A 26,454-nucleotide genomic window follows, 5' to 3' on the forward strand; every position below is an offset into this window, starting at 1 on the left:
GATGGAAATAATTATTGAATGATGAAAGAAATTAGGGGGGAAGAGGCAAATTTTCCTTATAGGAAGAATTCAAAATAATATATGTGGCTATTTCCCCCTACAGGAGGTGGAGCTTAATTCCTGCCCACCCTCCCCCTTGAGGGTAGACTAGGTTTAGTGACTGCTTCCTTAGAATACAAAAAGGGAGAAATGTTAACTTCACAGTAAAGAAAACTGCCAAATACTATCTTAGTCCAGTAAGAAGGTAAACTTCATGATGTCATGCAGATATCACGTGTCCCTGAAATGATGTGACAAGAAAGGCATTTTACCCCTCTGGTATTCATAACAAAAACCCGTAATCCAAATCTAATCATGAGTAAAACAACAGAAAAACCCAAACTGGGGGACATTCTATAAGACACCTGGCCAGTACTGCTCAGGACTTTCAAGATCATGAAAAATAAGAAAAGACTAAAAAACTGTCTCAGACCAGAGAAAGCTGAAAAACATCACAACTAAATGGTCCCTTGCACAGGATCCTGGTGGGGAAAAAGGACATTAATGGAAAAACTGGTAAAATCCAAATAAAGTCTCAAGTTTAGTTTAAAAAATTAATAATAAAAAGAAAGAAGGGAGGGAGGAAAGAAAGGCTCAATCTGAGACTGCCAGTGATTCTATTTGATAAATGCTGAATGCTGCTGTAAAAGAAGTTCTCAGGAATGCTGAGTTCAACTCCCAGTGTTTGCAGAAGTTACAGGTAAGGGAGCAGCTCCTTAGTGCCTTACAGCTCCTAGGCCGTAGAAACTACAAATTTGAGCTACAGAAACTGTAAAAGAATTGTTCTGTGGACAAAGGCAGAAAATTAAACTCTTCATAATAAACTGACCTAGAGAATCTCTGTCAAAGTTAAAGAAAACGGTGGGGGGGGGGGGGGGGGGGGGGGTGCGATGGCAGGAGGGTGTGGAATATCCGGTCCCTGTTCCTTTTCATGCAGTCATTTGGATGCTTCTATGTATGCCCAGCATAGCACCTAACATCTTCTCTCCCTCACGAGACAGGCAAATGTAACATCCTAAACACAATAAAATTATGAGAACATGGGAACAGGAAGAAAGAGCACCCACCACCACGTGAGAGGGTCCTGCTAAAACAGGCTGGGTACACCAGAGGAAAAGTTTAAGTAAAGCCTTCTACCTTCTTTGAGGTGAATCAATCTAACACTGTTAGGTCATCTTTACAGACCCATCTATGCTTAAATAAAAGATAAGCTCGTTCAAGTTTCACAGAAAGGAAGAAAGGTCAACATCTACAGATATAACCAACTGCTACATTTTTCTTTTCCTTTTTTTTTTTTAAATAAGACAGGGTCTTGTTGTCACCCAGGCTACAGTGCAGTGGCGCTATCACAGCTCACTGCAGCCTCAACCACCTGGGCTATTCTCCTACTTCAGCCTCCCAAGTAGCTTGGACTACAGGCATACGCCACCACACCCAGCTGATTTTTTATTTTTTGTAGAGACAGAGCTCTCTGGTCTTGAATTCCTAGTTTTGAATTCCTGGCCTCAACGCAGAGGCTGGTCTTGAATTCCTGGCCTCAACGCAGAGGCTGGTCTTGAATTCCTGGCCTCAAGCGATCCTCATACTTTGGCATCCCAAAGTGCTGGGATTACAAGTATATGAGCCACTGCACCCGGCCTGAGTCTTTTGAGTATAAACTTACCATTCCTTCCCTATATGACTTCTGAGTTTCTAGGCATGCTTAGAAAAGTCATTTTCACTGCAAAATATTTTTAAATATTATAGTGTGCAGAGAAGAGTTTACACAGACCTAGGACTGCTACCTGTAGAAACACTTGCTTTCAACCGGGCACGGTGGTTCACGCCTGTAATCCCAGCATTTTGGGAGGCTGATGAGGGCGGATCATGAGGTCAGGAGATGGAGACTATCCTGGCGAACACAGTGAAACCCCGTCTCTACTAAAATTTCAAAAAATTAGCTGGGCTTGGTGGTGGGTGCCTGTAGTCCCAGCTACTCAGGAGGCTGAGGCAGGAGAACGGCATGAACCCAGGCAGCGGAGCTTGCAGTGAGCGGACATCACACCACTGCACTCCAGTTTGGGCGACAAAGCGAGACTCTGTCTCAAAAAAAAAGAAAGAAGGACGTGCTTTCTAGCTGAGGCTGGCCCGTGGCTGACATCTGGAAACCTGGATTTCAGCAGGGTTCCCACCATTCCCAGAACCGCTAAGAGTGGTTCACTGTGCCTGTCTGTGCAAATAATGTTTATGCTGAACACCAGCTTCCCTTCAGGGAGGAATTTTGGTACATTTTAGGAAGAAGGTACCAACATGACCAGCCCCAAATAAAAACCTGAGGCACTGAGTCTCTGATGACCATCCCTGGTGGATACCACTTCACAGGTGCTGTCACAACTCACTTCTGGAGGAATCGAGCATGTGCTGTGTGACTCCACCAGAAGATTCTTGGAAGCTTGCACTTGGTTTCCTCCAGACTTCACTCACATGACTTTTCCCTTTGGTGACCTTGCTATACTAAATCTTAGCTGGGAGTACAAATATATGCTGAATCCTGTGAGTCCTACTAGACAATCACTGAAGCTAGGGGCGAACTGGGAGTCTCCTGACAGGTATATTGATCTATGTTTTCTTTCAAGTACACTTATGATTTTGCTTTCTGCATTCAAGTCTTTGATCCATCTGGAATTTTCTTTTGGTATATGGAGGGATGTAGGAAACAAGTCTTTTGTGGGTTTTTAAAATCTTCTTAACTGTTTAATAATACATACAGAAAATCATTCAAAACATAAATGCACATTTAATGAATTATTATAAACAATCTTGTGACTACCCCCCAAGTCAAGAAGAAAATTTATTTTGAAGCCTGCATAAAGAAAGATTTGTAGTGGACTGAAAACAGAACTGAAGAAGACTGAAAGATTATATAACATAAAAAAGCACAGTGAGTTTTAAGGACTTGCCCAAGGTCACAGATGTAATTAGCAGCAGAGTAGAATAAGAATGGAGTCTTCTGACCTTTAGTCTAAAAATCCTTGCCTATACCATACAATTGTCTCCAAGAATGACCCTATTTTCTATCAGGTACACATACTATACATACTATACCTTATACAGGAAGTTTCATTTGAAAGAATATCCAAAGGTTCACTAGAATGTGTCTCATTCAGGCAGTATTTATTACAAAAATGGAAAAACATACAAATTCAAAGGTCAGAAAACAACACTAGAGGGAACTCACTACTATGAATAAGAAGCTAACTCCATACGTGACCAGCTGCAATTCAACCTTTCTCCTCCTCCTTCCTGCTCATCAAAATTCTCTCCTCCTTCAAGGCCCAGCACCCTCCCAGTTTCACAGTCAAGCACTCATTCTCCTATCTAGGTCACTCATTCAAGTATCTATTGAAACTCTACCATAAGCCAGAGCTTGGTGGTCATGGGTAAAAAGAGTGAAGAGGGAAAAGGCATGGATGTTGTCCAGGCTTACCTCACAGATATATGGTAACTGCATGTAGAAAGAAAATAACAGAAGGCCTGGGACAGACTGTTTGCAAACAACGGCATTTAAATGCAGGAGAAGAAAAGTCTGAAAAAGGGAATGGTAGGCAACAGACAAAAATAAAAAGAAAACGTGGGGTCAGAATAATTAAGATTTTCCTAGGAGATAGCAGTCAACCATTTCAAATGATGCAAAAAGATTATGCAAGATAAGAATTGAAAAGAATCCAGTTCATTTAGCAATAGAGTTCACACCTGACCTTGGCTCAGGCAGTTTCAATGAAGTGGTAGAGACAAAAGCAGACTGTACAGGGTAGAAGAATCAGTGGAAGATTAAAAAGGACATGAGGAATACAGTAAATGACAACTCTTTAGAAACTTTTAGTTATGAAAAAAGGGAGGGGAACAGTTATTTTTCATTATTTCAATCAAATAAGAGCTCTGAGCACATTTAAATAGCAACAGGAAAAAGCCACTAGAGAAAAAGAAACTGAAAAGGGAAAAAACTATTAGACTGTGACCCTGTGAATATGGGAGAGATTAGGATTCAGCACAAGGTCTGAGGAAATACCTTAGATAGGACGGGAAGGCCATCTCTGCCATTATAACAGGAGGGAAACAGGAAGACTGGTGTTGATAAAATCAATGTTATAAATTTTATGGAAGGGCCTGAAAGAATTCCCTTCTGATGGTATCTATTATTTCTGTAAAATAGAAGGCAAAGTCTTCTTCTGAGATTTGGAGAGCAGAGGGCAAGTCGGCAGTGTGACAATGGTAGGAAAAGGCTTGCCCCAGAGTGAAGAAGAGAAGAAAATTGATTGGTAAAAAAAAATGTGAAGAAAGTGTAAAGGACCCAGTTAAGGTTAGTGAATATAAATTTACAGCAGCATTAATCCACACAAACAAATCAAAAATAAATCTCCTATCCTTTCTTCCCCCTACCCCTATAGCATTTATATCAGTGCCTAATCACTGAAAAAATACAAACATATACAGACAAGGTTTTCCAAATCTTCAGTTATAAATGTGATTTAGGAAAATATCCTTTATTTCATATCAACCAACTAAGGTGAATTTCTGCTAAAAGAAGTATCAAGATTTTGTGTGCATATACATACACACATATGAGAAACACACATTTAAAAAGTATAAAATTCCTCCTTTGCATATATTATGGGGACAATTCTAGATGGGCTATTATTTATAAACTACACATTATTAATATAGACTTGTGAAAGCCCAGTGATTCTCTCCGAGAGTCTATGATATAAAGGAGCCAACGGATCTATATTTTCATGTCAGACACATTACTGGTTTTAGTTAGTAAACTAAACCTCTCTAAGGTTATTAACGAACTTGTCTATTAGGAACAGCGTAAGATTGTTTCACAAGAATGTTGTGAAACATTATATAATGTTATACATGGCTATCATATTGTATTAGTGTAACTTTTATATTCTTGTGTAATAAAGAATTTAGGTGACCTCTGTCCATGTTCCTGAGAGGTAAGCGCTAAACCTTGGGATTTCCCCAGTAACTGAAGTGCCTTTGTTATTCATGGTGGGACCCTCTAATCACATCTGATAACTTACACTGCGGAAGTGACTTAGAGTGGGCCCCTAGATTGTTTATGCTAAGACATAACTCAGGATGGGGGTTGATCAGACTAGAAAGACTAATCATCTTGCAGGTTTCAGCCAGGTGATTAGGGGAGTTGGGCAAGGGGAAGGGTTGGAGAGGGAGAGGAGGGTGTGGGAGTGTTAGAAATTGAGTCACATGGGCAATGATTCAATCAATCAATCACACCTGGTCAATAAAACCCTGGACACCAAAGTTCAGATGAGCTGGTGAGCTTCTGTGATCGGCAGTGCATTGTGTGTATTATCACACATTGCTATACTGGGAAAGTACCCTGACACAACAGAAGCTTTGCATCTGGAACCCTTTCAGGCCTTGCCCTACATGTCTCTCCCTTTGGCTGGTTTTAACTTGTATCCTTTTCTATAAAACTATAACCATAAATGCAGGGCTTTCCTGAGTTCTGACTCGTTCTAGCTAATGATTAAACATGAGGGGGGTCCATGGAGACCCCCAAATCTGTATCCAACAGGTCAAAAGTGAGGGTGGCTCTGGGATCACAGGAACTTGTAAGTGGTATATGAAGTCGATTCAGTCTAGTGGAGGGCTATGCCCTTAACTGGTTAGTTTGGCAGAGTAATTATATATAAAATATTTTCCACATGTTACATAAATATTATATATAATTATTATCTCTTGGAATACATTATTCCTTTAATTTTACCTTTTTCTTTTTTTTTCCCTTAAGCTCAGTGGCAAGAAGAAATTATTACCTTTCTCTTTTTTGTTTTTGTATTAATGAGGTCTATGTTGCCCAGGCTGCTTGTGAACTCCTGGTCTCAAGCGATTCTCCTGCCTCAAACTCCCAAAGTGCTGGAATTACAAGTATGAGCCATCATATCTGGCTAATTTTACCTCCTTTTTAAATAAAGCTGACTACTACTACAAAAATAAGTATTTTAATAAATCAGGAGTCTACGAAATATTTGAGAACACACATTCCACCAGCTGGGAGCAAAACATGAATTATTAGTAGAATCCCACCTAGAGTAGGAATCCTACACTAGGTATGTTAATAACCCCATTTACTACCACCAAAGGAAAACTGAGCCAGGCCAGAAAGCTAAAAATCCCATGTGACAATACCTCAGAGACACAAGAGCTCATCATATGGAGGCATAACTTAGTACAAAATCATAATTACACGATTTTAAGTGGCTTTTTTAATTACTTCTAAAGACAGACCACAATGATACAACTTGCAATTATAAATTCTGCTTTAAAAAACTGGTTCATTTTAAATTACCACAAATATGGACTGTATTATTTAAAAACCTCCCCACACGAAAAAATGCCAGGACCTTATTAATTCACTGGTAAATTCTCCTTCATAACTTCTTACAGAGAAGAGAAAAAGGTGGGGTAAGGGGATGGCAGGGGAACACATCCTTGATGTTAAGAGGCCAGAATAACCTTGATACCAAACAAGGGTATCCCCAGAAAGAAAAAGCAAATAAAAGATATTTCTCATGAATATAGAGGCAAATGAGATAATAAAATAATATTTAAATCATAATACATAAAAAAAGTAAAAAATACGTAAGTCAAATCCAGTGATATATAAAAAGGATAATACATCATACAAAAATTGGATTTATTCCAAAGATGAAAAGTTGGTTTAATATTTAAAATCAGTGTAATCTGCCACATTAACACAATAGAGAATAACAATCATATGATCATCTCAATATACACAGAAAAGGCATTTGATCAAATTCAACATCTCTTCATGCTAAATAGATGGGAATAAACTATTCACGTTGAATAGACAAGGAAGAAAAGAGAACTTCCTTAATCTGATAAGAGATTTTTATAAAAACTTACAGCAAACATTATATCTAAAGGTAAAATACCAAACACTTTTCCTCTGAGTTCAGGAACAAGGTAAAGATGTTCACTATTACCAATTCTATTCAAATTTGTACTGCAAATTTTATTCAGAGCAATAAGACAAAGAAAAATAAAATGCATTAAGATTAGAAAGGAAGAAATAATATTTTCATTACTTAAAGATAATGATTGGTACACAAAAAATCCAAAACAATCTATGGAAAAATTAATAGGATAACAAAATACACAAATCAATTGGTTTCCTATATAATAGTAATAAACCATTAGAAAACAAAATTTGAAAACACCTATTACAATGACATCAAAACACATCAAATAGCTGGGAATTAATCTAGGGAAAAATGTGTAAGACCTCTACACAGAAAACTAAAATACACCGCTAAGAGAAATTAAGGAAAACTTAAAAGATACACCATATTCACAGATTAGAAAATATTAACAAGATGTCAATTCTCCCCAAATTGACCTATAGACAATATAATCCAAGCACAATCCATCAGATATCTTGGGTAACACTAAAAAGCTGATCCTAGAGCCAGGCACAGTGGCTCGAGCCTATAGTAGTTCCAGGCCAGCCTAGGCAACATAGGAAGATACTATCTCAATCAATCAATGAATGAGTGGATGAATAATTTTTAAATGTGTGGATACCACTAGAAGAAAAAAAAAAGTTGATTCTTTCTATAATTTAAAGAAATGCAAAGGACCAAGATTTGCCAAACTATCTTGAAGAGGAAAAACAGCTAGAAGACTTTGGTCAGATTTCAAGGCTAACTACAGTAGGCTGGGCACAGTGGCTCAGCCCTGTAATCCTAGCACTTTGGGAGGGCAAGGCAGGCTGATCACTTGAGCTCAGGAGTTTGAGACCAGCCTGGGCAACATGGTGAAACCCCATCTCTACCAAAAAAAAAAAAAAATTTAGCTGGGCGTGGTGGCATGCACCTGTAGTCCCTGCTACTTGAGAGGCTTAGGTGGGAGAACTGCTTGAGCCCGGGAGGTAGAGGTTGCAGTGAGCCAAGATCATGCCACTGCACTCCAGCCTGGGCAACAGAGCAAGACCTTGTCTCAAAAAAATAAACACATAAAATGAAAACTACAATGATTAAAAGTGTACTATGCTAACAAAAAATAAGTAGACCACTTGAACAAAATAGAAAATGCACAAAAGACAAATATGTATATAGTCACCTGGTTTACAACAGAGGTGTCACTGCAATAGAGTAAGTAAATGATGGTCTTTTCAATAAATGGTGTTAGATCATCATATTCCAATATGGGAGAACAATATTTAATCCCTACCTCACACCATATCTATTAGTCCGTTTTTCATGATGCTGATAAAGACATATCCAAGACTAGGGAATTTACAAAGGAAAGAGGTTTAATGGAGAACTACAGTTCCATGTGGATAGGGAAGCCTTTCAATCATGGCAGAAGGCAGGAAGGAGCAAGTCACATTTTAACATGGATGGCAGCAGGCAAAGAGACAGCTTGTACAGGCAAACACTCGTTTTTAAAACCATCAGATCTCCTAAGACCGTCCTAAGACCCACCAGATCTCACTATCATGAGAACAGCACGGGAAAGACTCACCCCCATGATTCAATCATCTCCCACTGCATCCCTCCCCTTGCATGTGGGAATTATGGGAGCTACAAGACGAGATTTGGATGGGGACACAGAGCCAGACCATATCATCATACATAAAAGAAAATCAATTCCAGATGGATCATAAATCTAAATGTCAAAGGTAAAACAATAAAGTTTCTAGAGAAATAAAGAATATTCTCATTACCTCAAGATAGGAAAAGGTATCTTAAAACAAGAAGCTAGATGGTAAGGGAATCTGAAAAATATGATTAGCAGAATCTGTCCCAAAGAGTAGTTTATAAATGTGGAGCTGGAAATAACCATCACTGAAAGAAACTTTCATAATCTGACAAAAAGCATCTATGTAAAATCTACGGCAAATATATCTCATACAAAATCAGAAACAAGATGTACACTATTATCACTTCTAAGCAAATTGAACTGGAACTGCTAGAAAATGCAATATGGAAGTAGGAGACACTAAAAACTGTCATTATTCACAGATTACATGATATTTATGGGATAGGGTACGTAAAATAAGAAAGTTATGCTGCATACAAGATCAGAGTACAGAAGTCAACTGAGATAAATGAGAACAAAGTATCAACGTAGTTTTTAAAAACATATAATTAACAATGGCAATAAAAACTACAAGTTATCTGGAAATAAATCTAATGAAACATATCATAGTCCTTTACAGAGAAAATTATAATCCTAACTATAATTCATAAGATCTAAATTAATGGAGAAGCACAACATTCATGGATTTTTTTTTTTTTGAGAAAGGAGTTTCACTCTGTCCCCCAGGCTGGAGGGCAGTAGTGCGATCTCGCCTCACCGCAACCTCCGCCTCCCAGGTTCAAGCGATTCTCCTGCCTCAGCCTCCCATATAGCTGGGATTACAGGCATGCGCCATCACACCTGGCTAATTTTGTATTTTTTGTAGAGATGCAGTTTCACCATGTTAGCCTGGTCTCAAACTCCTGACCTCAGGTGATCCACCCACCTCGACCTCCCAAAGTGCTGAGATTACAGGCATGAGCCACCACACCCAACTACATTCATGGATTTCCATGTCAGGATAGGTTAGTGATAATAACCCTCAAATCTCCATGGCTTAAAAACAACCAACATTAGTTTCTCACTTAGACTCAATCATAGATGAGGAGGAGGGCTCTGCTCACTGCAGTCAGCTGATAGAGCTGACACCATCTCAAACACCGCTAGTTAGTGCCATATCCTCAATCCTTCCGGCTCAGTTCAACCCTTCTGTGGTGAAACTTCTATGGTGAATCACATGTCCCTCACTCTGTCCCCAGCACTAAATTCTATTTTGTGCCCAAAAGAGAGAACTAGAAATATCTGGTAAACAGCACTAATGCTCACAAATAAACTCAATATTGCAAAGATGGGAAGCCCCCAACAGTCAAACATTCTCTACAGAAAACAGAGTGCTTTCTGAAAGCTGAAAAAAATTATAAAATTCTTTTGGAATATGAACGGAACAGAGTATGTAACAGCAAAGAGCCAAGAATAACTGTCAATTTTCCATAAAAGTGAGGTAGGAGTGGCTCAATCAGATTTCAAGACTTATAAAGCTATGACAATTAAGACTGAGTGTGGCAGAAGCACCGATCAGCAAATAGACAAATCAATAGATTAAAACAGAGAACACAGAAAGAGAACTGGGAATACATGAAAACTTGAGATTGACAAAAATGCCATTAAGAATCAGAGAAGAAAACAACGGACTACACATCAGAAAAAAAAGACTCAAATCTAACAGTACCAAATGTTGGCAAAGATGGGAAACAAAGCAAAGACTCTGGTCCACTACTGATGGGGTACATATTGATACAATCTCTGAAGAGCAATTCTGCAGTAAAGACATCTCAAGCAAAGTTGAAGAGGAACATACCCTACCACCTAGAAATTCTGCCATTCAAGAAGCCCATCTACAAACTGCTTATCACCAGTCAGCAAAGAGATAAGGAACACTTTTTATTGTAAAAGTGCTGCTAGAATAAGAAGTGTTAAATAAATTAACAGTGATAGTTGATTTACATTTTGATGCAAGTTCCTTATTTGCAAGAAATAATTCCCTAATGCTCAGACATTTTATATAACACTGTCCTAGAAAAAAATGCTCCCAGGGGCCAAGTGTGGTGGCTCACACCTTTAATCCCAGCACTTTAGGAGGCTGAGGTAGTCAGATCACTTGAGCTCAGGAGGTCAAGACCAGCCTGGGCAACATGGCAAAACTCCATCTCTACCAAAAAACAAAACAAAACAAAACAAAAAATTAGCCGGATATGGTGGTATGCACCTGTAGTCCCAGCTACTCAGTACTCGGGAGGCTGAGGTGGGAGAATCCCTTAAGCCCGCAATGAGTTGTGATCGTGTCCCTGCACTCCAGCCTGGGCAACTGCGCAAGATCCTGTCTCAAAAGAAAAAAAAAAAAAAACTCTTCCAGGAAGAGTCAAGCACAAGGACACATGTTTGAAAGTGTTCACAGCCCAGGATTAGTAAAAGTAAAAATATAAAAACAATCTAAATATCAGTCAACAGGAGAAGGAATAAATTATGCAGAGTCACACAACAATGGAAATAAATAAACAAGGATTACATGTCACATGAGCCAACAAGACCATATCTGAAAAACCTAAGATCAAAGAAAGTAAGTTGCAGAAGGGTATGTACAGTTTAGTCCTATTTATGGGAAGTTTTTAAACGCAATATATATTGAGTATGATATATACATCACAGTAATGACAATCTCTGAATGAGAACGGAGAGGGAAGGAGGGGAGGAGGAAAGAGAGGAAAAAGGAAAGAAAAGAAAAATGATATGATAAGGAGTAACACAGGGGGTTTGAATTTCATCTGCAATGTTTATTTCTTTAAAAAAATAAAATAAAGCCAGGTGTGGTGGCTCACACTTGTAATCCCAGCACTTTGGGAGGCCAAAGCGAGTGGATCACCTGAGGTCAGGAGTTTGAGACTAGCCTGACCAAAATGGAGAAACCCCGTCTCTACTAAAAATACAAGGAGGCTGAGGCAGGAGAATAGCTTAAACCTGGGAGGTGAAGGTTGCAGTGAGTCGAAATCACCCCATTGCACTCCAGCCTGGGCAACTAGAGCAAAACTCTGTCTCAAAATGAATAAATTAATTAATTAATTAATTAAAATAAAAGACCTGAAGCTAACAGCAAAAAATGTAAAAATTTTACAAAGATGAGTCAGACATACATAAATGTTAAGTAAGATTACTCTCCAAGACGGGCACGGTGGCTCACGCCTGTAATCCCAGCACTTTGGGAGGCCGAGGTGGGTGAATCACTCGAGGTCAGGAGTTTGAGACCAGGCTGGCCAACATGGTGAAACCCCGTCTCTACTTAAAATAAAAAAATTAGCCGGGCATGGTGGCAGGCACCTGTAATCTGAGCTACTTGGGAGGTTGAGGCAGGAGAATTGCTTGAACCCGGGAGAAGGAGGTTGCAGTGAGCCAAGATAGCGCCATTGCACTGCAGCCTGGGCGACAAGAGCAAAAAAACTCCATCTCAACATTACTCTCCATACTTTCCTTCATAGTTGAAATAATTCATTATTTTTAAAAGAATATATATATTCCATGATAATTTTATTTTACAATTATATAAAAAGCAAAAGAAAATACATCAGTAATTTTTCTTCTTAATACTTTTCAAATATTTTTCAGTGAAAATACATTTTTTGATTAGGAAAAAACAGCATACAGGCCGGCATATGCAGTGGCTCACTCCTGTAATCCCAGCACTCTGGGAAGCTAAGGCAGAAGAATCACTGGAGCCCAGGAGTTTGAGACCAGCCTAGGCAACACAGCAAGACCCCCGTCTCTACGAAAAATTGAAAAACGAGCCAGGCAAGGTGGTGCGTGCCTGTAGTCCCAGCTACACAGGGGGCTGAGGTGGGAAAATCGCTTCAGCTCAGGAGATTGACGCTGCAGTGAGCTAGATCATGCCTCTGCACTCCAGCCCGGGTAACAGAGCAAGACCGTGTCCCCCCACCCCCAAAAAAAAAAAAGTATACAGAGCAAATATTTTTCAAAAATCCATGCTTTAAAGACAAGAAAAAAATTTTTTTAATCACAGAACTTTAAAGCTTGAAAGGAACCTTAAAGTGTATGAAAGAACAAAAAGTCAGGGCACAGTGGCTCACACCTGTAATCCCAACATTTTGGGAGGCTGAGGTTAAGTGATCACGAGGTCAGGAGTTCGAGACCAGCCAGGCCAACATGGTGAAACCCATCTCTACTAAAAATACAAAAATTAGCTGGGCGTGATGGTGTGCGTCTGTAATCCCAGCTACTCAGGAGGCTGAAGCAGGAGAATCGCTTGAACCCGGGAGGTAGAGGTTGCAGTGAGCCACGATCGCGCCATTGCACTCCAGCCTGGGTGACAGAGCGAGACTCCATCTCAAAAAATAAAAAAAAAAAAGAACAAAAAGAACATTTGATTTCAAAGGAAAAGTATCAAAACCCTGAGAATCTTAAAATTCCAAAACAAAACAAAAATCCAGTTTAGCTCATGTTAACTATGACATTCACGTAGGAGGAAAAAAAATCTACTAAAGATATAAATAATATATATATATGTATGTTTTTATTTTGGAGACACAGTTCTGCTGTTGCCCAAGCTGGGGTGCAGTGGTGCAGTTACAGCTCACTGCAGTCTCAAGCCATTCTCCCACCTCAGCCTCGGAAGTAGCTAGAATCACAGACATATGCCACTGCACCCAGCTAGTTGTTTTATTTTTTGTAGAGATGAGGTCATCCTGTTTGGCCCAAGCAATCCTCCCACTTCAGCCTCCCAAAGTGCTGGGATTACCGGCGTAAGCCACCACACCCAGCTCATTTATTTTCCTTTAAATAATTCAAATTTATATTATTCGCCTATCTTTAGTTTCTCTATCTAAAGACGAAGAAGGAATTCTCCCTCCTCCCACCTGCATAAAAAGAAAATGACCAGTAAAGGTTTAAGGACTTCAGTGTTGCCCACCTTTAGCTACTGACATTTCTGAAAACATTAAATCATTCCTGAGAAATAAAACTGTCCACACAAATCGCACATTCTTCAGATCTCTCTCAAAAATACAACTTTAACTTGTAAATTAGGGAGGAAAAGCTATTTTCTTACAGGACTAGAAAAGGCAATAAACCTACAATTACTTATTTTTCCCTCACATCATTATTAATGGAAAAAGCATGTTAAAAAAGAAAGAGAAGAGAAAAAAGAAAAGAGAAAAAAGAACAGAAGAGGAAATCAGTTTCCTTTCAGGACAACCTGAACATCAAAATATTCCTTTAAAATTATGCAAAAAAAGCATACTATCAAAAGGAATAGAGAAAGGATTCTATTTAAGGTAATGTTATCCCTGTTTGGTTGAATTTCAGAGGACTCTTTCTGGTTTGTTTAATTATGTGTCATTACCAACTTACTTTATGAGCACGAATTACTTGTGTGAATTAGAATGAGTAGTTATTTCTGAGTGACAGGTTTCAGGTTTTTTAAGGTTGCTTAAATTTTCTACAAAGAATTTTTTCTGAATATGAAAGTAAATTTTAAAATACAAATCAGGTTAGAGGTCTTAAGTAGAAACCGAAAGTGAAGAGAAAGCTGAAAATACCTAAGACCACTGCTAACACTACACGATATTTTTTAAAAGATCTATCAAGTTACTATGGAAATATACTACACTATAATAGACTATTTCACAAAGAAATATTCTCTTTAATGGTATTTACTTTCTTCTGATTCACAGATACAAGTATATAAAAACACATCATAGTCACAAAGCAGTTTCACAAGGCCTTCTGAGCCTCAGAAAAATGTTGTGAGGTGCACTTATAGATGCATTTATAGACTCATCACCTAACTGACCTGCCAAAGGTCACCATGCGAATGATACACAGATTCAGAAGCTGAACCCAGGCCAGGCTTGGTGGCTCACACCTGTAATCCCAGCACTTTGGGAGGCCAAGGACCTGAGGTCAGGAGTTCAAGACCAGCCTGACCAATATGATGAAACCCCATCTCTACTAAAAATATAAAATTACCCAGGCATGGTGGCATGTGACTGTAGTCCCAGCTACTAGGAAGGATGAGACAGGAGAATTGCTTGAACCCAGGAGGCAGAGGTTGCAGTGAGCCGAGATCGCACCACTGTACTCCAGCCTGGGCATCAGAACGAGACTCAGTCTCAAAAAACAAAAGAAACAAACAAACAAACAAAAAACAAATAAGCTGAACCCAGAGAGGCCTTTACCCTCCAAGCATACACTGGAACACAGTACCTGCCTGTAAAGAACTTCTAGTAAGGCAAGTAGTATTAGCTCCAATTTACAGTTGAGGAAACAGAGCCTTGAAAACATTCTGTTGACCAAGATTACAAAGCTACTAAGTGACAGGGCTGATTCAAACCCTAGACAGTCCAGTGCTCCTTCTAGCATGCCAAATTACAACATGGTTTAAGCAAGAAAGTAGGTGGAGAAGATACTAAATCTTACTAGACAACTATATACGACGTGACTCCAAACCAGCAGAGGTGCAGCAGTTACTGCAGAGAGAAGGAAAGGAAGAGAACAGGAAAAGATGAATAGGAAGAGGTGAACCAGTAAAAGGGCAGAAAATCAAGCACTCTTAAGACAAGGCCTTTTCCTAGGACATACCAATTCTGGGAAAAGAGAGTGAGTGAGTGAGTGTGAAAGAGAGAGAGAGTGTGTGTGTGTGTGTGTGAGTGTGTGAGTGTGTGTGTGTGTGTGTGTGTGTGTGTGTGTTTCATGTCCAAGCTGAAACATTTTCAGAAATGGGAGCCCAGAAACTAAGAAAAGAATAAGAAACTAAAGTATAGGGAATTCACAAAAATTGGAAATATCACGCTGGAAGGTAGGGAAGAGAATGGACTCCGACAGTACCATTAGGAGTTTGAGGCTAAAACTATGGAAAAGTAAGGAAGCCCTAGCTGGCATCTAGATTTTGTGTGTAATACTAATATTTTCTGGTAGATCAATCCTGTGAATTATAAATCTAACCAGATACTAACTGGAAGTTAAAGTCTGCTTCATCTATTTGAAATATCATCTCAATTCCCCAAAAGGCACTCTAATACTTGGCAAAACCCAAATGAGGCCAGCAGGATGCTTCTTTAAGAATTAATTAGCTGAGCATGAGTGCAGGCCCCATAATCCCAGCTATTTGGGAGGCTGAGGCAGGAGAATCACTTGAACCCAGGAGGCAGAGGTTACAGTAAGCCAAAATTGTGCCACTGCACTCCAGCCTGGGCAACACAGCGAGACTCTGTCTCCAAAAAAAACAAAGCATCCGGGTGCAGTGGCTCACACCTGTAATCCCAGCACTTTGGAGGCCAAGGCAGGTGAATCACGAGGTCAGGAGTTTGAGACCAGCCTGGCCAACACGGTGAAACCCTGTCTATACAAAAAATACAAAAAATTAGCTGGGCGTGGTGGCGGGCACCTGTAATCCCAGCTACTTGGGAGGCTGAGGCAGGAGAATCATTTGAACCCAGGAGGTGGAGCAGTGAGCCGAGATCGAGCCTCTGTACTCTAGCCCAGGCGACAGTACAAGACTCCGTCCCACCAGGCGCGGTGGCTCACGCCTGTAATTCCAGCACTTTGGGAGGCCGAGGTGGGTAGATCACGAGGTCAGGAGATCGAGACCATCCTGGTTAACTCAGTGAAACCCCGTCTCTACTAAAAATACAAAAATTAGCCAGGCATGATGGCGGGCGCCTGTAGTCCTAGCTACTCAGGAGGCTGAGGCAGGAGAATGGCATGAACCCGGGAGGTGGAGCTTGCAGTGAGCCGAGATCGTGCCACTGCACTCCAACCTGAGGGACAGAGCGAGACTCCGTCTCAAAAAAAAAAAAGACTCCATCTCAAAAAAAAGAATGTCTAGAAATGTGATCTCTACTCCCGTTTTTAAAGAGTTACTCCCATCCCCAGCCTTTTTTACAGAACTCAACAGATGCAAATGTACTTAAAAGGAGAATGTCAGGCAGTCTAGCAGTAAACATAAATATAATTTGGGAGTGGGGAGAAGATCCATTACCAGAAAGAGGCAATCCATCATGGTTCCTGCAGAAGCTGCCTCTCTCCAGCCAGGGCCCAAGAGATGGCAATGAGTACCTTCACAGGCAACAAAGTCCTGCGCACGAGGTCCCTGCTGATGGAGTCCTTTGCTAGTAACCCTGCCCCCCAGAATTAAGGCAATCAGACAGATTATCTTTCTGTTCCCTAGTCCACCAGTCTGTCCCCCCAGGGCCCAGGCAGATACCCTAATCTGGAAACCCCTGCATCTGGATCCACTACAGGCTAGGCTCTTTAAACAGGGAAGAGGAAAAGAGTCTTTCTTTCCCTGGCCTTCTTTTTTTTTTTTTTTAGATGACGTCTCGCTCTGTCACCCAGGCTGGAGTGCAGTGGCGCAATCTCTGCTCACCACAACCTCTGCGTCCCGGGTTCAAGCGACTCTCCTGCCTCAGCCTCCCGAGTAGCGGGGACTATAGGCACGTGCCACGACACCCAGCTAACTTTTTGTATTTTTAGTAGAGATGGGGTTTCACTGTGTTACCCATGATGGTCTCAAACTCCTGACCTCGTGATCTGCCCGCCTCGGCCTCCCAAAGTGCTGGGATTACAGGCGTGAGCCACTGTGCCTGGCCTTTTGCATATGATTCCAGGCTACTTCAAACACCCTGCCAATCCAGCATAGCCCATAACAAGGCTACCCCTCCCTGCTCATACTGCTTATCACCCCGCACCCCCTTCCCCACAACCCCATCATGTCCTCTCCTCCTGCCACACACACACACACAGAGGAAGGGGAGGAAATCATAGGAGTAGCTTGGCAAGATTGGGCCAGGTGACAAGACAGAAGCCCTAGATTTAATGAGTAAGTGCCAGACTCCCAACACTGAGGTCCACAAGGCCCTTTCCCCCAGAGACAGCAGCTGGCAGAGATACTCATTTAGAAATCGGTTTTAGGAGGTGACAAGCAGGAAAGATTACTTCAGCTTGTGAAAGCTAGCTTAGAGGAAATAATATATACTACTATGCAGGAGTTCAGACTGCATAAAAGTCTAATGTACGATCATTAAGATCCACCCAAAGCAGCTAATTACTTAGAAGAACAATGCTCATCTGGGTGTGTAAACCCTAGAATGTTCTTTATTTAAATCACTATTTAAATCCTAGCAGTCGTAGTTTCACTTTTGCCTTCAGTATATTATAATGACATTAACACATCAATCACAAGCCCAAAAGCTCTAGGAGTTAAAGAATCTAGGAGGGAATAAACAATGTCCTCACTGCTCTTCTAAACAATTCTTCCCATCTCCCAATTTCTCATTTCTCTAAACGCCCAAGGAATAAACATATGTGAAAATAGCAAAAACAGGACAAAATTCATTTTAAAGTTGAATTCCGGTTTTAAAATTATCCCATCCCTCAAAATTTCACCTAAATGAATAAGATATTTTATATCATCAGCAGCAATATATATACCAAAATATAGTAGAATGCATAGGAGGGGTGGGGAGAAGGGGTCCAACAGTTAAATTAGAAGATAGCAACAAAAAGCACTTTTGGATTGAAGCTACAAAATCCCAGGAACTCACTGGATATTGAGTCCATGATATCAGAGAATTACAATCTGAATTTACAGAGTTTCAATCAAAAGACCATCTGATATCACCCAAGAGTGAAAATGACACTATACTCTTATTCTGCCTTAGAATGAAGTAGAATTAAATGGCTCTTCTCAAAATCACAATGCATGACAAAATGGCAGAATTAGGAACATCCAATTACCATGATGATGCCTCCTTCATACCTCTTTTCACAAATAGAACAACTGGCTGGGCACGGTGGCTCACACCTAAAATCACAACACTTTGGGAGGCCCAGGTAGGAGTATAGCTTGAGCTCAGGAGTTCCAGATCAGCCTAGGTAACACACAGAGACTCTGTCTCTAGCAAAAAAAAAAAAAAAATTAGCCAGGCATGGTGGCACACAACTATGATCCCAGCTACTTGGGAGGCTGAGGTGGGAGGATCCACTTGAGCCCAGGAGGTCAAGGCTGCAGTGAGCCATGATCATGCCACTGCACTCTAGCCTGGGCAACAAAGGAAGACCCTGTGTCAAAAAATAAAAATACAACAAAACATAGTCCCAGCTATTAGAGAGGCTGAGGTGGGAGGATCGCCTGAGCCCAAGAGATCAAGGTGGCAGTTAGCCATGATTGTGCCACTGTAGTCCAGCCTGGGTGACACAGCGAGACCCTGTCTCAAAAAAAAATTAAAAATTTAAAAAAAAAAAAACCTCCATGATGGCATTCCTCGAGCATGTAAAATGATTTTTTGTGACTGTGGCACACAAAGTTGTTTGTAAACGATCACCCATAATCTTTTCCTTGTACACAGTGCTAAATAACATCTCCAAGAGAGGCCGAGGTAGGTGGATCACTTGAGCCCACGAGTTCGAGACCAGCCTTCATGGCAAAACCCCATGTCTACTAAAAATATAAAAATTAGCCAGGCATAATGGCATGCGCCTGTAGTCCCAGCTACTCGGTGGGGCTGAGACAGGAGGATCACTTGAGCCTTGGAAGATCAAGGCTACAATAAGCCATGACTGTCCCACTGCACTCCTGCCTGGAGGACAGAGTGAGACACTGTCTCCAAAAAAAAAAAAAAGACTTCAAGTTTTATCTTTTCCTTCTTTTTGCAAATTTTTTTTATGTTTAGCATCACAGAGAATAGAGGCTTCAGGCATTTGTAAATTAACATGAACTTCACCAATTCTCTCAGGATAGCTAGAAAAGGAAAAAAAAAAAAAAACCATGAAGATCTTGGGGGGAAATTGCTACCTGATAACCTATGCATTTTTAAATGCTGCTACAAAAAAAAAAATGCACATATCCTAAGGAACTAAATCTACTAACCTCTACAATCAATGTGATACATGGTTTATCCAATCTTGACAAAAATCCTCGGGATCACCAATGGTATGTTCATCCACTCGTACATATGCAATTGTATAAAGAATCTATTATTTAGAACACCAAAAAAATACAATTAACAGATGTATATGCATAGCTACAATTTTAAGAAAAAAATAAGCACTTTTCATTTCTTGTTAGATCTTTGATGCCCTGCTTTGCAAATTCAGTATGAGGAAAAAAAATTATAATGACTACCAAATTTGAGAAAGAATAAGGCATATGTTCACAAACCAAATTTACTGAAAACATGCTAATACTTCAAAAAATACACTGATAATCATTCGCTGAAGACTTAAAATCTCTAATACCAATGCAACATATTTTATCATATATGTATATGTGTGTATATATCATAAATATATAAACTGTTACATTAGTTAGAAGTGTTTCAATTATACAATAGTTTTATAAGAAGCGTTACTAAACATGTATACATGTTTTTAGCACATTACATATGAGAACATAAATGGCTGACAGACACAACCCTGGCCACCGCTGACCTCTCTTAGCACTCTTCATCTCCTTTCTCTGATTATTTTCCTCTCGCTCTTAAATACGTATACGTGTGGCTCCCAGTCAGCTGCCTGTGAACAATATGCCCATTTCCACAGCTCTACCATAGGAATCATTCCCACACTATCTCCCTAGCTTCAGAACCAAGGTTCCCACACACCCGCAATCCATGTGCCAAGATGTGTTATCTCTTCCCATTCTTAAAACAATCCTGGCCAGGCACGGTGGCTCACGCCTGTAATCCCAGCACTTTGGGAGGCCGAGGAGGGCAGATTGCTTCAGTACAGGAATTCGAGACCAGCCTGGGCAACATGGCCAAACCCTGTCTCTACAAAAAATACAAAAATTAGCCAGGGATGGTGGTGCCCGCCTGCAGTCCCAGCTTACTCAGGAGGCTGAGGTCAGAAGACGGATTGAGACCGGGAAATTGCGGCTGCAGTGAGCCGAAATCACACCACTGCACTTCAGCCTGGGTGACAGAGAGAGACCCTGTCTCAATAAAAAAGAAAGAAAAGAAAAGAAAAAAATCTTGTAAGTTTTATTATCTCATTTTACAGATGAGAAAACCAAGGCCTACAAGTTAGGTCCCTTGTTCAAGAACACATTAAGAAGTATCAGAATCAGGATTCAAAACTGTCTCTGATTCCAATTCCAGAGGTTTTAGCCACTACTCAAAACGGTCTCCCTAAACAACATGGGGCCTCAATAATTCAACCCATTCATTCAACAGATAATCTTTCTGCTGAACACAGACTACCTATCTGTTGAATCTGTTCTCTCTGTCCTTCACTTTCCTAAATCTGTCTAGAGGCTACATCTCTTTTACTCCTCCACCTTCTAGTCTCAGATCAGATTTAGATTCATCTCTAACTTCTCCCTTCTTTAATAACCCTCATCTCGTCAGCCAACAATTTCTCCCTATTTTAGGGATTTTAGATTATATTAACTCCTTGCCAAATCTACTTCCACTGTCCCAACTCAGACCCTAAGTTTCTTTTTACTTGGCCACTGTGATACCCTCCTAATTAGTCTTGCTGCTCTTGGTCTCCGGATCCTTGCAATCAGTGTTACGCCAATGCCACCTGTTACCCTTACAAAACAGACCTACTCATGTTACACTCCTGCTTAAAAGCTTTGATGGTTCTCTACTGTCTACAGAACAAAGTCCAAACTAGTTCTGTTGGCATTCCTACAACACGCTGGTCCCAACCTATCTCCACAGCATCATTTGCTATTACACCCCACACCAAAAATAATAATAATTTATAAGAGCTTAAGTGTTTACACAGTACATTTTCACATACGTTAATCCTAACAATACTATGAGTGATTCTTGTCATTCCAATTTTATGAGGAAGAAACTGAGACTTGCAAAGGTAAGGTAATTTGTCCAAGATCTCAAATCATAAAGGCAGCATGGGCCAAGTCTCAAACCACACAGCTGATCCCCTTTCCCAGCACTTCACGCAGCCGTAACACCCCCATTCCCATCATAACAGACTTACTCAGCTTTTTTTGTTTTGCATAATATTTCCCTATCTCCATGTCTCAGCTCAAGCTATTTTTCCTTTAGCCTCAAATACCATTCTCATTTCTTGAGGTTTCCAAAGAACTGTGTTAGGCAGTTTACTTACTGTGCTTTGTGTAAGTTATTTATATTTGCACATAAATCTGTCTCTGCACTGAATTATAAGCCCTCTGAGGACAGCACCATACATTATTTACTCAATTTTAAAAGTCTGCTTATTGAATTGAAAAAAATATGTGGCCAAAACAAGCCATATAAGATGGGAAGCATCAAGGCCAGGCCTGAAACGAGAGCTCAGCAACAGGGATCAAACCATCTGAGAACACTGGCAGTGACTTCAATTTTAACATCTATCTTCTGAACAAGGTCAATGCTCCTGTGCCAACTATTCTCACTGACACTGGCCTTTATTACATATTATAGTTTACTGAAAGCATAATTCAAAACAGAATGTGGTAGGCTGGGTGCGGTGGCTCAAGCCAATAATCCCAGCACTTTGGGAGGCCGAGGCAGGCAGATCACTTGAGGTCAGGAGTTCAAGACCAGCCTGGCCAACACTGTGAAACCCCATCTGAACTAAAAATACAAAAATTAGCCAGTTGTGATGGCACACGCCTTGTAGTCCCAGCTACTCAGGAGGCTGAGACAGGAGAATCACTTGAACCTGGGAGGCAGAGGTTGCAATGAGCCAAGATCGTGCCACTGTACTCCAGCCTGGGTGACAGAGTGAGACTCTTGTTTCAAAAAAAACAACCCAGAATGCAGTAAAAGTAAAAAAATCAGAATGGAAATTAATAAAAAATAGAAATATCCGTGGCCGTTTTCCATCTTCACTTTCCTATTTGGTTAAGTAACTAAAATTTAAATGATACAAGCTTGCCTTGGCCTTTCTACAAAGATCAGCTTGGAAGCCTGTATTCTGGTCATTTAAGCAATTGGCTCTTAGGGGCTATTTCAGTATGGCCACAGATTATGTTCATGTTGAACATGATTATGTTCAACACACAGCTTCCCACCTCTCATCCTCTAAAAGAGCTACCAGGATTCCCAGCACTAGCAGAGGCTCTCTCAGAAGACACTTGACATGCTGATTATCTGGCCAACTTTTGCAACTGAAGTTTCCCATGGCTATGTCAAATGGTCAAATTGAATAGTGCATCCTTTAAGATTATAGGCTGTTGCTCCTTCATGAGTTGCTTTTATCCCAACGAAGATCAGATTCTAAGGATGCCTTATAATTATAAAGCCCAGAATACGAAACCACTGAACAGCTGACCAGGTGAAAAGTCTCAAATGCTTCCTTCCCTGTCGGAAATCTCTCAACCCACTGCTGAAATATTAACTATAATGTCAACTTTTCCATAAAGTGGCAGAAGATAATATTAGCAGAAAAACTAGCCACATGTCTTACACTGAATTTCATTTCATTTGCAATAGTTATAATCACTCTAAGCATAAGGAAAGAAAGCTACAGGCTCTGACCTTAACTAATTTACAAACTAGATTTCAGAACTGCCTTTAACAGTCAAAACTAATGGTTTTCTTTTTTGGCAACTTACCCAAAAATCTACTATGTTCTGTTCAATAACATCAGAATTTTTTTTTTTTTGAGATGGAGTTTCACTCTTGTTGCCCAGGCTGGAGTGCAATGATGCAATCTCAGCTCACCACAACCTCCGCCTCCCAGGTTCAAGTGGGAGTCTCACTCTATCACCCAGGCTGGAGTGCAGTGGCACAATCTTGACTCACTGCAATCTCTGCCTCCCAGGTTCAAGTGATTCTCCTGCCTCAGCCTCCCGAGTAGCTGGAACTACAGGCGTGTGTCACCACCACAAGCTAATTTTTGTATTTTTAGTAGAGACAGGGTTTCACAATGTTGGCCAGGCTAGTCTTGATCTCCTGACCTCAAACCTCAGGAACTCCAAACCTCAGCTTCCCAAGTAGCTGGGATTACAGGCATGCGCCACCACGTCTGCCTAATTTCGTATTTTTAATAGAGACAGGGTTTCTCCATGTTGGTCAGGCTGGTCTCGAACTCCCAACATCAGGTGATCCACCTGCCTCAGCCTCCCAAAGTGCTGGGATTACAGGCGTGAGCCACGGTGCCTGGTCTTTTTTTTTTTTTTTTTTTTGAGACAGAGTCTAGCTCTGTCACCCAGGCTACAGTGCAGTGGTGCGTTCTCAGCTCATTGCATCCTCCAGTTCCCGGGTTCAAGCAATTCTCCTGCCTCAGCCTCCCAAGAAGCTGGGACTACAGGTGCACGTCACAACACCCGGCTAATTTTTTTGTATTTTTAGTAGAGACGGGGGTTTCACCATGTTGGCCAGGCTGGTCTTGAACTCCTGCTCTCAAGTTATCCCCCAGCCTCGGCCTCCCAAAGTGCTGGGATTACAGGTGTGAGGCACCGCTCAGGCCCCGATTGCCACATTTTAGACACTACAGAAGGTTCTTTCTGGATACTAGTTAGACACGGAAAAAAAAAAAAGGCCTTCTTGATCTTGTTATGAACTATATATTCTCCCATGCAGGAATAACACAGTAGTAGCAGGGCAGAATTAATACAAATTTTGGAATCAGACAATCTAAGTTCCAGTCCTAACTGTCTATTGAGGGTAGCTCTACCCCTGAGACAGTACCAGTACCAAACTCACAGGATTGTTTTGAGGATTCAATTAGTTGATGCATGCAAAACAATTAGAACACACAGTAAACACACAATGAATAAACAGCTTTACTATTCTTCTATTATAATCACTGACTCAAACATGAGGTTAGTGAAAGGATAACAAATGCTAACAAGTCTCAACCCAAAATTAACCTATTTTTGGCAACTTTTTTTTTTTTTTTTTTTGAAACAAGGTCTCGCTTTGTCACCCAGGCTAGAGTGCAGTGGTGTGATCTCAGCTCACTGCAGTCTTGACTTCCTGGGCGCAAGCCATCCTCCCCACTCAGCCTCCCAAGTAACTGGGACTACAGGTGTATGCCATCACACCCAGCTAATTTTTATACTTTTTGTAGAAACAGGGTTTCACCCTGTTGCCCAGGCTGGTCTCGAACTCCTGGACTCAAGTGATCTGCCCGCCTCGACCTCCCAAAGTGCTGGGATTACAAACTTGAGTCACCGCACCCAGCCTTCTGGCAACTTTCATGCTCAATGGTATTACTCAAAAAAAATAAATAAATAGGCCTGGCACAGTGGCTCACACCTGTAATCCCAGCACTTTGGGAGGCAGAGGCGGGTGGATCACGAGGTCAGGAGTTCGAGACCAGCCTGGCCAACATGGTGAAACCCCGTCTCTACTAAAAATACAAAAATAAGTCAGGCGTGGTGTCACGCGCTTCTAATCCCAGCTGCTCAGGAGGCTGAGGCAGGAGAATCGCTTGAACCCAGAAGGCAGAGGTTGCAGTGATCTGAGATTGCACCACGGCACTCCAGCCTGGGCAACAGTGAGAGACTCCATCTCAAAAACAAAATAATAAACAAATAAATATATGAGAACCCTAACAGTCAATTTTGCTTCTCCTACAAAGTGTGGTAGCAGATATAACTGAAAGTTGCAGATTTCATTTAAATTGATATGACATAAATTACTATTACTTCAAGTGCAAGGGGGAAAATGTTCATTTGAAATCTATAGAAATAAAGTTTTACCTGCTACGCATCTCAAAATAACAGACCTGGGAATTACAGATGATACTACTTTAGTATTATCCATATCATACAGTCACATTTTGGTCCTTACTTATCTGTTTACACATATTCTTCCTCTTCCTCAATAGTATTGTAATTCCTTTGGTGGGCTTTGGTGTCTCTTTTGTACCCAACAGCAATGATAAACAACAGTCAAATGGTTGGATTAAGGTAACATCTAGCTGAGAATCTGGCAATGCATCTGATTTGAACTGTTCATCATACACACTCTATGGTGCAAAGAGGTAAGATGGCCTCAAGGATGGCTGTGAGTGCATGCTAGAGGCTGAGGACACCGGTGAGAGGTGACAGCGTGCTGGCAGTCCTCACAGCCCTTCCTCGCTCTCGGCGCCTCCTCTGCCTGAGCTCCCACTTTGGCGGCACTTGAGGAGCCCTTCAGCCCACCGCTGCACTGTGGGAGCCCCTTTCTGGGCTGGCCAAGGCGGCAGCCGGCTCCCTCAGCTTGCAGGGAGGTGTGGAGGGAGAGGCACGAGCGGGAACGGGGCTGCGCGGCGCTTGCGGGCCGGCTGGAGTTCCGGGTGGGCGTGGGCTTGGCGGGACCCCCACTCAGAGCAGCCGGCCGGCCCTGCCGGCCCCGGGCAGTGAGGGGCTTAGCACCCAGGCCAGAGGCTGCAGAGGGTGTACTGGGTCCCCCAGCAGTGCCGACCCACCAGCACTGCGCTTGATTTCTCACCGGACCTTAGCTGCCTTCCCGCGGGGCAGGGCTCGGGACCTGCAGCCCGCCATGCCTGAGCCTCCCACCCCCTCCATGGGCTCCCGTGCAGCCAGAGCCTCCCGGATGAGCGCCACCCTGGTCCACAGCGCCCAGTCCCATCAACCACCCAAGGGCTGGGGAGTGTGAGCGCATGGCATGGGACTGGCAGGCAGCTCCACCTGCAGCTCCGGTGCAGGATCCACTGGGTGAAGCCAGCTGGGCTCCTGAGTCTGGTGGAGATGTGGAGAACCTTTATGTCTAGCTCAAGGATTGTAAATACACCAATCAGCACTCTGTATCTAGCCCAAGGTTTGTAAACACACCAATCAGCACCCTGTGTCTAGCTCGAGGTTTGTGA

General features: G+C 41.4%; 1 protein-coding gene across 4 annotated transcripts in view; it reads right to left on the reverse strand.

The window, feature by feature from the left end:
• ECPAS (Ecm29 proteasome adaptor and scaffold) overlaps positions 1 to 26,454 on the reverse strand; it is a 127,781-nt gene that overhangs the window by 95,340 nt on the left and 5,987 nt on the right. For 2 of the 4 annotated variants that reach the window (XM_032164861.2, XM_032164860.2), the window contains exon 2: positions 19,589 to 19,692. The exons of the other annotated variants lie outside the window; for them this stretch is intronic. In XM_032164861.2, the coding sequence (XP_032020752.1) occupies positions 19,589 to 19,610 (22 nt within the window). In that variant the 5' untranslated portion in view covers positions 19,611 to 19,692. The remainder of the gene's footprint in view (positions 1 to 19,588; positions 19,693 to 26,454) is intronic. 4 annotated transcript variants of the gene reach the window in all.

Source organism: Hylobates moloch, unplaced genomic scaffold (genome assembly GCF_009828535.3).
Source record: "Hylobates moloch isolate HMO894 unplaced genomic scaffold, HMol_V3 SCAFFOLD_10, whole genome shotgun sequence".
In the NCBI taxonomy this organism is placed as follows: Eukaryota; Metazoa; Chordata; class Mammalia; order Primates; family Hylobatidae; genus Hylobates; species Hylobates moloch.